Source organism: Rhineura floridana, chromosome 22, assembly GCF_030035675.1.
Source record: "Rhineura floridana isolate rRhiFlo1 chromosome 22, rRhiFlo1.hap2, whole genome shotgun sequence".
NCBI classification, from domain to species: domain Eukaryota; kingdom Metazoa; phylum Chordata; class Lepidosauria; order Squamata; family Rhineuridae; genus Rhineura; species Rhineura floridana.
The window spans coordinates 16,545,585-16,560,195 of record NC_084501.1 but is presented as its reverse complement, the minus strand read 5'-3'; the positions used below and the strand labels follow the sequence as shown (position 1 = coordinate 16,560,195).

At 51.3% G+C, this 14,611-nt stretch overlaps 1 protein-coding gene across 6 annotated transcripts in view; it reads right to left on the bottom strand.

The window, feature by feature from the left end:
• Positions 1-7,393: 7,393 nt before the first annotated feature.
• GATAD2B (GATA zinc finger domain containing 2B) overlaps positions 7,394-14,611 on the bottom strand; it is a 61,397-nt gene continuing 54,179 nt past the window's right edge. For 5 of the 6 annotated variants that reach the window (XM_061605900.1, XM_061605901.1, XM_061605897.1 and 2 more), the window contains 6 exons: positions 13,639-13,809; positions 12,379-12,694; positions 9,683-9,885; positions 8,843-8,956; positions 8,382-8,499; positions 7,394-7,970 (listed from right to left, as the gene is read on the bottom strand). In XM_061605900.1, coding sequence (XP_061461884.1) covers positions 7,837-7,970; positions 8,382-8,499; positions 8,843-8,956; positions 9,683-9,885; positions 12,379-12,694; positions 13,639-13,809 — 1,056 coding nt within the window. In that variant the 3' untranslated portion in view covers positions 7,394-7,836. The remainder of the gene's footprint in view (positions 7,971-8,381; positions 8,500-8,842; positions 8,957-9,682; positions 9,886-12,378; positions 12,695-13,638; positions 13,810-14,611) is intronic. The other variant, XM_061605898.1, reaches the window with a different exon arrangement.

The window sequence follows — 14,611 nt, the reverse complement described above, 5'->3', positions numbered from 1 at the left end:
ATGCGTTTAGTGGGCTCCGCACCTCCTTTGCATGAAAGGTCCCAGATTCACTGCTGGTCAAGAAGCTCTCAGGCTGCGAGACTGGGAAGGACCTTCATTTCCAAGCCTTGCGAGAGCTGTTGCCAGTCAGGCGAAATAATATTGCTTAGGCTACGGGTGGGAAAACCTTTTTTTAGCCCAAGGGTCTCATTCCATCCTGGGTCATGCGAGTGGCAGGCAGGGGCAAAGTCAAAACACTCTGCATCCCATGCACACAAATCCATCTGCAAAGATCCGGTGGGGGTGAGCTGAGAGTGGTCCCGTAGGCCGCACCTGGCCTGCAGGCTCCTGACCCCTCTTGGAGGTGGACCAATGGCCTGACTCGGTGATAAGGCGTGCTGTTTTGACAGACTTTCCCCTGTGTGGTGTTCGCTCTTCCAAAGTGCTGCTGTGGACACTTGCACACTCCTCCACAGAGCGAGGAGCAGCTGCAGTGAACAGGACCAGACAGCGACACAGCCGTCTCCTGTAGGACTGCTCCTCCTCCCTAGGGCTGCTCACCCAAGCAGTTGGGTGAGCGGGAGACGCCAGGCAGGAGGAGTTGCTGGGGATCTGGCTGCTGACCACCGGCCCACACATCGCACATGCGTGTTCCAACTGAAGGGATGCCTCGAGATCTACTTGCCTGCCCCCCCCCCGGCTCCACCACGACAGCAAATCCAAAATGCTCCAGCACATCCAAAATGCATACATAATCCAAAAATATAAAATAGCCAAAATGTATAAACCATTCCTTTCTTTATTAAACATAGCTTGCAAGTGATAAATATTACAAAGTTTTTTTTTAAATCCTTTCTCCAAAAATTAGCTTATTATTATTTTAATCAGGTCACTGCATAATCAATTGGCAATATTTAAACAGCTCTTTCCCCCCCCCTTCTTCTTCTCCTTTTAAACCAGATTCAAAAACACAATGCAAAAAATAAAAAGCCCTCTTAAAATTGTGCAAAAGGTCTGATTTCCATCAAGGCCTCCCCTTCTCCTCTCTCTGATCACTTCAGCTGCTGTTCCCTTATCAAGCCCTCTTCCCTCGCCCCGACCATCAAATGGGGACTGAAACTTCACGATTTAAAAAAAAAAAAAAAGCTTTGTCTTTTTAAAAACACACACATACACATCCTGCCAAAACACCCCGTGGCGTGTGAGCCGCTGCAGCAGGGAAAGGGGGACTGGTGGCCTTACAGAAGTTGCTGGGACTCTTAGCTCCCAGCAGCCAGCATGGCCAATGGTCAGGGATGATGGGAGTGCAACAACATCAGGAGGGCTGCAGCTTCTCCACCTCTTAAAAAGAGTTGTAGGCTGAAGCGGGAGAGCGACAAGATGGACGATAGGAAGTTGGAGGGCATGAAGAGAGGCCTCCCTGGCAAGTTAAGCCCTTGGGCTTCAGAGATGAGGCCAACCTGCCCTTGACCTTAAGATATATCTGTTCCAGACAGAAAGGTGGTGAAGTTGCACCCTGCCCTACCCTGGCCCCACCTCATGTGCATTCAGGATGCCTCACAACTTAAAGGGCTAATCACAAAGAGGTACTACAGAGAGCTGCACAAATTCTGAAAGAAGCACCTCGGGCCATTTCTAGAATTGCCAGCTGCTCAATTTCGGGATGGGGCGAGGCTCATTCCCTAAGTGTGTGCTTTAAAGAGGGGTTGACAGCTCTCAAGGATGACCCTCGATTAAATCGGTGGGGTTGACAAGCAAGGAAAGACTTCGCTCAGAAAAGGCTGTTCAGAACATAGAATCGTAGAGTTGGAAGGGGCCTATAAGGCCATCAAGTCCAACCCCCTGCACAATGCAGGAATCCAAATCAAAGCATTCCCGACAGATAGCTGTCCAGCTGCCTCTTGAATGCCTCCAGTGTCGGAGAGCTCACTACCTCTCTAGGTCATTGGTTCCATTGTCGTACCGCTCTAACAGTTAGGCGGTGAAAACCTTCACACTCAACGAATATGAAAGGCAGCGGAGACTTTGCCGTTCAGCATTCTTAAGAAGCTCAGGCAACTGAAACCAACGGCAGTTTTGTTTGAGAGACCTGAAAGCTTAACATTCCTTGCTGCCCTGACTGGGCTGTGCACTCGTTTGGCGCTGGCGTGCTGATGGGAAACGGGGCAAGTTTTGTGTTCCCAGATCAGATCCACTACACAAGCATGTGCGCACACGCACACACAGAGAGACATGCACTGAGGCTGTCTGGGTGAATGGCAGAGCACAAACTCCTCCCGCCGGAGCGCTGAAATCTTTTGCAGGTATTGCCAAGTGTGAGGGACAGAGGCTTGGGTCACACAATAAAAAGCTGAGATGATTAGGAACTCAAATCCTGAATGTTCATCAGAGGAAGGGGGGAGAAGCGCACCTGAAATAACCTAAAAAAACGCTGACTTACAGAGTTTTTTTTCTTGGGGGGGGGAGCCTTTAGGGATGTCTTGGAAACTGCATAAACCTGACTTGACATTTCAGTTGGGGGGAGGGAGGAGGTGAGAGGAGGAAGGAATCAAAGGCAGAAGATGCAGCTGGGAGGGATCAGCAACAGAGTGGGTGCTTGACGGGATGGGGGGGTGCGGAGAGGGATTGCCCCTTCCTGAAAACTGGGAGATGGGAGGGGAGTCAAGATGCTGGCTGCAGAGGTCCAAGCTCTTCCCGCTAGCCACAGGAAGCTGAACGGTCAAAAGAAGTGTGAACTGTCCCCAACATAAAGCATTCATTAAAAACAGTGCAAATACATTTACAATTTAATAGTTAAGATCAATACTAGTACTCATCTTGCTCCCCACCGGGGGGGGGGGAACTCATCCAGGGTGTCATGGGATCTTACACCCCTTACATTTTTGAGGTACAGCGTCCCTGTGTCTCCAGCATCCTGCGGACCAATCAGCATGAGGGAGTGTTAGCCACTGAGAAGAGTCTTCTAGCATACTCCCTTACTTTTTCCTGCTGATTGGAACCAATCAGAGTGAAAGGGCGTGAGTCAGCCACTGAGGAAACGCTTCTCAGTGGCTAAGGCTCTCTTCTTTCATGCTTATTGGCTCCTAGGGCCCATCTGTCGTTGTGGGAGAAGGCATTAACAAGGATCTCGTTTTCAGCTCCGCAGCAAAAAAGGAGAGGACACAGCTGCAACTAACATGAAGGGACTTTGCAGTTCTGAATTTGCCACTACACTTCTGCCTTGTTCACTGAAAAAATGGGGGCGCGTGGGTGGGTACCTATGCCAGGTGGTGGCCAGTGCTAAGGAGGGCAGGAGGGGTTGCCGGGGGGGAGGGGAAGCCCTGGGCCTGTGCCCTCCACCAAGGCTGAATACTTTTGTGTGCGTGTGGTGGTAGGGGATGAGATCCCTTTGCTTCAGATACATGTGGAAGAAAAAGGCACCTTCTGGGGAAATGATGGCTACAACCACGTCTGTTTCAGCTTTTTTCTGGGGGTGGGGGAGTGGGTAGGTGTGGAACAGCATGGGGTGGTGGGTGACATCAGCTGCATAGCGCCCCCCAGCCTCCTCTTCCTCACACCCCCCCCAATCTCCAGGAAACCGCCTTTTGCACATTTTAAATGTCATACACAAAAAAGTTCACACTACAAAAGGACGTTAACAACTTTCACAATATTCATGGCTAAGCTGTCTCTTTTTTTTTGTCGTTTTGTTTTCTCTACACAAATGTACAATTTTTTTCCAGCTTTTTTTTTTTGTCGGCTTTTCCATTACCCCCCCTCCCTCTTTTTAAAAAATTTTAATTTTTTTTTAAATGTGTCAAGAAATAGCTTATATACAACGAACAAAAGTCTTTAGTTATAACGTTTCGGCAGCAAGTATTGTTAAACTTAAGAAGAGCTCGTCTGGGGGGGAGAAAGGGAGTGAAAAAATGGAAGAAGGGAACTTGGGGGGGGAGAGAGAGAAATGGTGGTTGACGGAGGCGAGTGGGAGAAGTTACGCTGACTTCCCCCCTCCCCGAGGAAACACGGAGTAAAATAAAAACAAAACCAGCATCAACCCAACCACAAAGCGCATCCAACTGATCTGGAAAAGAAAAGCTGGGAAAAGGAAACTCTTAATTCTGTACCTAGAAGAAGGATGATTGAATACATTACATCTGAAAAAAGCAGAAAGAGAGAAGGGGCGTGAGTGTGTGTGTGTGAGAGAGAGTTGTGTGCTCTGTGAGAGGAGAAAAAAGGTACCTTGCATCCAGAATGTGTGCAAAGTTGTAGGGGTGCAAGTCATTGACTTGTCTGTTGCTTTTGGGAAAGTAGGAAAAGGGGAGATTAAAATAAAGGGTTTGGAGAAACAGGGTTGTGGCCATGACAGGCAAATATTGTGTCTCACGTTGGTGTGTTGGTGCAAGGAGGGGATTACTGGGGAGCAGGGAAATACCCCCACTACCCCCACACACCTGTGCCAAATGAGCAAGTCCCACCCCTGGGCAGTAGCGCTAAAAGGCCTCAGTCCTGCTCTACGCCAAGGAGGCAGGTTTCCAGGAGAAGCAAAGGAGGAGTCAACTGCCTGAGCGGAAAGGAAGGACAGCTACCCACCTGCCCCTGGGCTATGGAAATGCTCCCCAAATGCTCTGCTCCCTTTACGGTGGGGGAAAAAACTACATAGAAAAGTAGAAATGCATCCTGACTGTTTCCTTGATTGGTGCCTCTCTCCGTCCCCAAACAGCACCTTCCAAGAGAGGGAGGGAGAATAAACAAACTGTGTCAACCTGGAATGTTTGAGCCACAAGGGAACTGGAGGCGGGCAAATGAGAAAACCCTGCAATGGTGGCGCTCAGGCTAATTTGCCGAACCCTGGAGGGCTTTGATGGCTTCTCCTTGTCCAGCCAGAAAGTTCCTTGGAGGGCCAAAAATGAGAATGCACAGGTGAGGCAAGGCAGTCCTTGACAGAAGACAGATTCCTGACTTGTTGATCTTAGGCCCCATCTGCACTATACATTTAAAGCACCATCGTACTGCTTTAAACAGCCACAGCTCGCTGCAATGAATCCTGGGAACTGTAGTTTGCAAAGGGTGTTGAGAGTTGTTAGGAGACCCCTCAGGGAGCTACAGTCCCCAGAGTGGTATAACCATTCATCCTTCTTCCCAGGGAACTCTGGGAATTGTAGCTCCGCAAAGGGAAGAGGAGATCTCGGGGACCCCTAAATGAAGGACCGTTCCCAGGATTTGGGGGAAGCCATGTTTAAAGTGGAAATGCGAGTGCTTGAAATGTATAGTCCAGAAGGGGCCTGAAAGTGCAAACTTTAGGGGTGGGTAGCAAGAGGGCGCAGGCACCACAGAGAGGCACCAATCAGCCCACTCAGGATTCTTTCTTGGGGAGCGTCTGTCCTACTGCTAACTCCACACGCTGGCTGGAGCAGAGACAGCGGTGGCGGCGGTAAGCTTGCTTGGCTAACGCCTGCCCCTCTCCCCCCTGAGCCTCCAAAGCAGTGGCTGATCTGCTACTACCATTCCACGTTTGCCAGCACAGCATCTGCCTGGGCCCTAAAAGGCAGAGGCAAAAATTATTGCACATTTCTCACATCATCGTCTTTTTCCCCTTAAAAACAACACACACACACACAACACCTAAGAAAAGCAAAGGAGACCTCCCCCCCCCCAATACTAATCTTAACCAGTACAGATGGCTGGCATCAGTACACTTGGCAACACCCTCTTTTAAAAAGGGGTGGGGAGGACAATGGCACTTGGTTTTTGGGGAGGGGGGAAAAGATCACAAACCAAGTTGAAGCATGTCTGGGGGTTGGGCGAGGGTTCGGGATCCCCAAGGCGGAGAGGAAGGTGCTCTTGAATGTTGCATGAGGAGGAGGAGATGCCTTAAGTCGCATCAAAACTTTTTTAAAAAAGGAAACCTTCCTGGCATCTCTGTAGTTGGAGGGATCCTGGAAGCTGCAAGAGCGGAACAAAAAGCTTTTCAGGGAAACTCAAAACATTGGGCAAGACGTACATATGCCTATGTGCGCATGTGTACACACACTTTTAAATCAGGGGTGGCCCTCCAGATGATGTTAGACACCAACTGCCACCATCCCCACTAAGCCAGGGATGATGGGAGCTGGGAGTCCATCAACATTCGGGAGGGCTGCAGCATTAAGCTACCCCCCCTGATCTACACACAGTGACACATGTCTGTGACACTAACCTGCCACTAGAGCATCCGGTCCCAATGCCTGGGCAGCTCCCTCCACCTCCCGTTTATTAAGTGCTCAGTGACTGGAAGTGGGGGGGAGGGAGATAAAGCGGGGGCTTGGAGGGAGGGGCACGATGGGAGGGCTGCAGCCTGGAAAATGATGAGTCCCCCTCCCCCCAATCCCGCTTCAGACTGGAGACACGGCTGGAGGAACAGAGCAGAGGAAACATGGGTCAGGTTGGAAATGTTAAAAAAAAAAGGGTGGGGTGGGGAAGCAAGGCTCACAGAGCTCCTGGGATGCACGCCCAAACAATTCACTCTCCACCAGCAAGGATTCGATGTCCGGAAAGCGCCTCTTGGGTTTCTGACCAAGGATGTTCCATTTCTCTCTCACAAGGGGTGGCCGCAGCACATCTGACAAGCACTTGGAGCAGTCTTGCTCACCAGCCTGACCTCTCCCTCTCCGGGGGTCTCTCCTGCTTCGCTCTGGCATCGGTGAGGTGGGCAGAAAAAAAGGGGTTGGTTCCATGGTTTGGTCGTCTGAGCCGGTGAGGTGTCAGGCAGGGCGTTTGAGCCTTTCTGGCCTGTCGACGGCACCCGCTCTCTTGTCAGCAGGTGGACTCCTTGCCGCGACTGTCAGAGGACGGAAGGGTGGAGAGATGACTCCGGAGAAACTCTTGGGGGGGGCACAAAGGCGATGGCCGGAACTCCTTTGGTTTGGGTGGGGGCAACGCTACGGAGATGGGACAGGGCGATGCGCTGGGGAAAAGGTGACAGTAGAGCGAGGGGGGAGGAGCCAAAGAGAGCATTCGAAAGGCCACGCAGCGAAGTTCCTCCTCAAAGATGCACCGGCAGTGCTAGTTCCACGGCATGGCCACTTCAGAGAAGAGTGCTCCCCCCCCCCCAAATGGCAAGCTCTTGCCCATCTAACCTACTCCTTGGAAAAAGCAAGCAAAGAAAAGAAAGCCATGCAAACCAGGGACAACTCTCTGGAACACAATCAGCTTCTGGGGCTGTGCCTTTAGATGCTCAGCCACACCCATGGGGGTGGCCTCCTTCCCCCCCACCACCTGGGCGCCTCTGTACCTGAGTCGGCACCCGGATCAACCTTCGGGAGGAGGAATTTCAAAAGCCTTTTGAAGCCTCTTAAGAAAGATTCCTTAAAAGAACAGAAAAAAAAGTTGTTCCCCACCCCCATCCCAACGCAACCGTCCATTTTCAACAAAAGGAAAAATAAGAACACGACAATTAAAAATTCTATGTGTTATCATTACAAATTAAAAAATAAAAATAAAAGGGGAGCGTAAAACAAGCATTAAACATGTGTATAGTGCAGGATCCAAGCAGACACGTTCTGACCTCGGGAAAGGAGCAGGGAGGCGGGAAGCGTGGCCTCTCGCTGCTAACGAAACCCGGAGATGAGAAGTTGGGGGGGAGAGAGGGAGGGGAGGGAGGGACAGTTTCGGAAGAGGGCAGGTCACTGAAGTTGTAAAATGTTCTTGTTTTTTTCTCTTTTTTTTGTAATCTTTTTGTCTTTTTTTTGTCTTGTTTTTTTTGTCTTTTCCTCCACATATGGTAGGCACCAGCACAGGCACTGCATGCGACGGATGAGGGACAGAAGGCCAGGGCGGGTAACCGGGTGACGGGGATGGAGGAAGCTGAGGTGGGGGGGGGGAAGGACGCAGCTGGTGTTATTTCTGCCCGCTGATGGACTGCGATATGGAGCGCGGCGGGATCATATCTAAAAGGTACTCCCGCTGCCGGTCAGCCAGACTTGATGCTTTGTGGCCCCCGATCCCAGCATTCAGGTAGGCGATGTTGACACCTGGGAAGAAGGAGGAGGAGGAGAAAGGCGAGAGGTAAGAACATCCCTGGAATTCCTCCATTGTGGATTTGTCTGATCCAGGGGTGGGAAACCTCAGGCCCAGAGCTTGTGGGTTTTTGTCCGGCAACACACTGGATATCCGTTCCACAGCCACTGTGTGGCTCTCATGACAACGGACCGTCTGCTGGTCCATAACAAAAGGCTCAGCAATTTAGTCTGGACGTGGAACAGCCACCAACAAAACCGCTGTCTGCACAACCCACGTTCTCTTTCCCCTCCCTCAGGATCTATGCTGGGACTGGCAGAGGGTACACTGGATGAGATGTGGGGGGGCTCTGTCGCCCAGGGAGAGCTTTTAGGCAACCAGCCCTCCTGCTGCATCTCCTGCCCCCAAATTCTGGTGTGCCATACCTGGCATGCCAAGGAGGCTGCCCGCGACAGAGAGCTGCGGGGCCTGCGCAAAGTTGGACAGCATGGAGCGGGCCGAGGTGGGGATGCCACGCTGCAGGGTGCTCTGGGGTTGAGGTGCCTGGAGGGAGAAAAGATCACAGCAGGGGAAGCGAGTGGCACACAAAAAACGCCTTGGCTTCCCAGCAGCTGCCAAGGGCCTCAAACCACCTTCGGTACGCGATGATGCAGAGTGCTGGGACAGAGGTCAATTCTCTGCTGACGAGAGTGCAAAGCACAATCCTAGGAACAAATGTCCTGCCACCGCCGTATGTCCTGACCAAACACCCTTTTCCATGAACAACATTTTGCTTTTTTACTTTTGGCAGGAAGAGGATTGGGAGCCCGTTTTCGGGTAGGGGGAATCTCTAACGGCGAGGGGGCTGTGGGATGCGGCTGGGGCAGAGCCTCTCGGGGCTTCTTACCTGGCGGAGTGTGTGATGCCGCATGATGCTCTCCTGTTTGCTAACGCTGGAGACGCTGGTGGGAGCGGCAGTGGGGGACAAGGCCGCCTGCTGCTGCAGCCGCTGCTCAATCTCCTGCCAGAAGACAGGGAAGAAGCTGATCGTAAGGTAAGCCGTGAAGCCATCACCGCCTGGTGATGCTTCAGCCCCATGATGGACCACCTGCCTCTGGGTGACCCTGTCTGCAATCCAAGATCCGCAGTCCAGGGTCCAGCTTGTGTGCTGGCCAGCGTAACTAGAGAGCTCAGCGAGTGCGTGAGACAGGGTCTTCTCACTGATGTCTCAGCCGTGGGACTCTCTTCAAGTTCACACCCGCTCGGCCCTGTCACTTCTGGCATTCAACCAGGCGTTAAAAACTTCTACCTTTCTACTAATTACCGATTTTCCTCAAAAGAGAGAATTTTGGTGATCAAGTGTCTCTCATCCATTTGTTTGTCTCCACACAGCGCTTCACGCTTCATCAAGTCAATGGTCCACTTAGCTCAGTACTGTCTGCGCTGACTGGCAGCAGCTGTCCGGGTTTCTGAGAGGAGTCTTTCCCCAGCCCTACCAGGAGATACTGGGGACTGAACTCTACCCCCTCTATGATGAGCTTCTGCCGGGCCTTGAAGACCTGGCTCTTCAGGCAGGCTTGTGGAGTGGGTTAGGTTTTATTATTACTGTTGAGATTTTAAATGTTTTAATGTATTTGTATGTTTTTATTTTGTACGTCGCCCAGAGCGGCTGGACAGCCAGCCAGATGGGCGACTAATAAATTTAATAAATAAATAAATACCCTTGATGAGGGTGGCAGGGACTTACCTGCTCTTGCTGCAGAGCTTTGACAAAGGCATTTTTCAGCCGGTTGGTGTGCTCTGCCTTGAGTGCTTTCTTCTGGTTGGAGGTCATGCACTGCTCGCACAGGATCTTGCCGTTCTTCTCCTGCTTCCAGTGCGGGGTGAAGTCTGTGCGGCACTGGGCGCAAACGAAGGGCTCTACTCGTAAGAGGGAGGCACAGCCTTTGCCTGGGAAGCGGCGGGGACGGAGAGGGGAGGAAGGCGGAGAAGACGCGTCACACAAAGGAAACGGGATCCCCCTCTCGGGAGCCTTTTCGGGCCAAGGGGGCGTGAGGAAGACCCTCCCTGTGATTAGGAGAAGCCAAATTCATTTATGCAAAGAAAAAAAACCAAGAATGTAAGAAGAGCCTGGCTGCTGGATGAGTTCAAAGGCCTGCCTGGTCCGGCATGCCGTTCTCACAGAGGCCAACCAGATGCCACGGAGAAGCCCACAGGCAGGGCAGGAAGGCAAGAGCCCTCCCTCACTGATAAGTGCACAGGAAGGGCCCCGCTGGGTCAGGCCAAAGGCCCACCACAGTCTAGCTAACAATATGCTTATGGGAAGCCCGTAAAGAGGGGCTGAGCGCAACAGCACTCTCCCCTCCTGCGGCTTCCAGCAAGCGGTATTCAGAAGCATCCTGTCTCCGACACCAACTTGGATTGTTTTAAAAGAGGACTCGGCAACTGCATGGGGGATAGCGGTATCAAAGGGTACTAGCCATGATGGCTGTGCTCTGTCTCTGCAGTCGGAATCCCAGCTGCTGGAAACCACAGGGGCTGGGGGCAGTGCCCTTGCACGCAGGTCCTGCTTGAGGGCTTCCCATCGGCAGCATGTGGTTGGCCACTGTGAGAACAGGAGGCTGGACTAGATGAGCTTTATTTGGCCCAGCAGCAGGGCTCTTCCAATGTTCTTACGACAGCGGAGGGAGAGAGTACACAAATGCGGCCCAGTTTGCCTCAATTTTCAGGCTATCCTGGAGCAGAATAATGATGATTTTGGCGTTCAAACATAATAATACAAACATTGCAAGAACAAAAACAGTTTTACCTATGTAATACAGAGGCTGACAGCCTTTTCTTGGGCCTGTGAGCACGTTTGGAAACTAGAAAAAGTGTCCTGGGCGCAACACTTAACACCTACACACACAGCCCCAGCCACCAAGCATACACGGTTATCTACTGTATTGGCTACAACAGAGTGTTTCTTTCAAGCTGAACTTCAGCGGAGGGTGGGGAAGGGAAGAGGACCCCTTGGGCACCAAGGAATGCCTCTGTGGGCATGTGTGCCCGTGAGCACCATGTTGGTGGCTGATATAATTTAACTCCTTTTTTTAAAAAAAGCGAAGTGTACATACAACACAATTAAAGATAACCTGGATTTGCGTGAGTGTGAAAAGTACTGAGGGTGGTATCCAACTAAATTCTACTCAGACCCACTGAAATTAACATGCTGATTTAACTTCAGTGGGTTTACTCTGAGTAGGGCGAACACTGAATACAACCCTGAAAATTTAAGACACTCGGCTGCCTCCCTTCACACACATACATCATTCCAGACCCACACGGCTAATTATCGCCCCACCGACGATGCACTGTGGTCTGCTGGATGCTCAGTCTCCCCGCCCCTCGTGTGTCTTCTTTTCCATTTCTGTATTTCCAGTACATTTGAGTCAAGCAGATGAAGGGTTTGATACTGGTTCAGGGATTGAGAGGGAGATACCAGGTCAGGTCAGGCCAGGTAAGGATGCATTTCTTGGTGAAAGCATGCAAGAGGTGTGGGAACGGAATGAGATGAGTGACACTGGATGAGGAGTGGGCGCCGGATGATACGTGCGTTAATGTAGCGAGAAATATCATGGAGGAGGTAAAAATGGTTGGGTAGATGTTAAGAAAGAACTGGGAACGATGTACAGGTGCTCCTATTTGGGTTGTATGGGAGGCAGTGTTCACCATACATCTTGCAGGGACTTGGTGGCCGGGCCAGTGGTAACCCACTTTCCTGTCTCTTGAGATGCTTTCAAGGCGTTCTGCTGATTTTATAGGATTTTATTGCTTCATTCGTTATTGTAGCCGTTTGGTTTCATATATTTTCAATTTAATATCCCGCCCTTCCTCCCAAAGGAGCTCAGAGCAGCAAACGATGAGACAATAATAACATCTCTATCTGTGCGGGTGCGTAGCATTTGTTATCTTTTTTTAAACTGTGCATGTGTGTATTTGTATATATTGGATTTGTCTTTTTGTAAACTGCTTAGAGATTGTACCTGGTATTGATATATAAATATATGAAATAAATACACAACTATGATAATTTTGCAGTCCCAGGCAAGCAGCAAAAAAGAGGAATCGCAGCAAGGAATCTCCTCCGCCCCTGGACTGCACTAGGCCTGGAAGGGTCAGACAAGCTTTGCATGCCTGTTTTTAACCTCTCTGCCTCAGTGAGAAAGAGGTCATGGCCCTACTGAGAATAAACACTTCAGGAATGTCACTTCCTGCCAGGGTGACATGGGACTGCTAGTTTCCCATGTCTCCTCAGTTCATTGAATCGGGAGGCGCAAGAAATATATATATGAAATTTTCCTCTGGTCCTCTTTGAACCCAGAGCTCTCCTCCACCCCTTTCCCATCCACAGTGATGCCACCTATGCCACGGCTCTCCCCCTCCCCGGACCACAACCTTTACCTTGGCTGTCAATGACGCTTTGCACCACCTCCTCCAGCCCCACCATGTAGATGAACTCGCTGTTGGCTGCGCTGGGCAGGAAGTGGAGCAGAGGGGCGGGCGGTTTGGGGGGCGGGATCTCCAGGAGGGTCTTTTCCAGTTGCTTGCGCAAGGCGAGCTTGGCGGCCGCCTGGGAGTTGGCGGCATCGTTGAGCGTGCTGGGGCTAGGCAGCGGCGACGACACCCGGTTCACCGTGCCCGGCTGGATATGGGAGGCAAGGTTCATGTAGATGGCGGAGGATGTGGTACGCTGGCAGGGGACGGCCGAGCTGGACTGCTGCAGAGGGAAGACAACGGGGCACGGGGGGATGGGTGGGAGAAGTAAGGAAAAGTTAAGGAGGGGAGGGCCCCAGGGGTTGGTGACTCTGCGACCCCACTGGCATCAAATGGCGCCTGGTATCTGCTACACAAGTGCACATGGGGACGGGCCAGAGGAAAGGCCATAGCTCAATGGAGACGGTCCCGGGTTCAATCCTTGGCATCTCCAGGTAGGGCTGGGAATGTCCCCAGTCTGCAACCCTGGAGAGTTGCTGCCAGTCAGTGCAGACAATACTGATCTAGATGGACCAATGGCCTGACTCGGTATAAAGGCAACTTCCGACGTTCCCATTTAACGTTGGCCATTCATTCAGACCTCTGAGGACCAGAATCTTACTGTATTTTTAGGGAAGGGCCATAACTCAGCGGGATTTCTGGCAGAAGCTTTTGCAGACCACCGCAAAAAAAGGATCGCAGCTCGGTGGCAGAGCATCAGGAAGGGCTGGGAATATCCCCTCTCTGAAAACCTGGAGATCTCCTTCCAGTCTGAGCTAGATGGACGAATGGTTTGACTCAGTACAAAGGCAGCTTCCTATGTGCCTTGACGGCAGAGCATATGCTTTGCATGTGCGAGTTCCCCAGGTTCAAATGTATGGCACCTCCGGTTAAAAGGATTTTGAGCTGGGAAAGACCTGTCTGTGTGCCTGGGATCCTGGAGAGCCGTGCACTACTCCACCCACTTTTGCCTCTGGCCCCACCCACCGCCTGCATGCGACCTCCAGAGGGTTGCCCAGGAAGCAACGTGGCCCGTGGGCTGAAAAAGAGTTCTTCTTCTCCTGACCTCACTGTTCACGGCAAAAATGTCCACTTCAAGCTGCTGCGTGCCAACAGGATGGCGCCGCCAAACCCAGCTGATGCCCGACACGCAACCTGCTGCCCCCATTCCCGGGTTGGGTTACTCACTGGTTGGTAGCTGATGGCGGGGCTCATGTTTGGAGTGGTGGTGCGGATGAGGCCCGGTTTCGGGGGGACGCGCTGCCCTTGGAGCTGGGCGGGGTTTGGCGCAATGACGCGCTGCGACATAAGCATATGGGGGAGAGTCGTGTTGGTGGCTGACCGGATGACGCTGTGACCCTGCCCAGAGAGGAAACGAACGAGGGAGAGAGAGCATGAAACAAAAGGTGAGATTTTTAACCTCTTCTGTAGTGCTACGGATCCAGCCATCACGCACCCCTCCCACATTGTGGCGGAGTGCAGAGGTACCTAACTGTTTTTTTCCTCTCATGGAGCACTTGCAAATGGTGGAGGGTCTTGGCAGAACACTTCAAGATTTTCCTGCTGGTTGTGGCCATTGCAAATCTGCTGTGCTAGGTGCTGTGTGATTTACAGTGGCGTTTTTCTGATTCTTTGATTTCCTACATTGTGCTTTGTCGCATTAAATTTGCATTCCATAGAATTCAAATTGTAATGCAATAAAATACAACGTAAGAAATAAAAAGTAATAAAAACACACAATTAAAAATCAATTAAAAATTCAGAAGTGCAGGGTTGCTTCGTCACACACACACACACGGACCAGGCCTGTTAAGGGGTGTGGCTTGGGGAGAGGAGGTGTATACCTATAGAGAGTCCCGTGGTGGTGGTGAATAGAGACAGCTAAAGAGTCGCATTCGGTTCTTGGGCCTGGGACTCTCTGCCTCTGTCTTAGCCCACTGGGTTTATTAGCTTATCTTTGAAACATTCAGCAAGAGGGAGTGAGGAGATCAGGACTCAGAAAAGAAAAGGGAAAAAAAAGAAAGCAAATCGCTAGTAGCGGGTAACGAGTTCCAAATACTTGTTACTGTGACAACTGCTCAGCGATTTATTTTTCCAACGGCAATTCCATTTGTTACATACACAGGCTTGTTCTCGTGACACTTTTATGCCGATTGTGTGG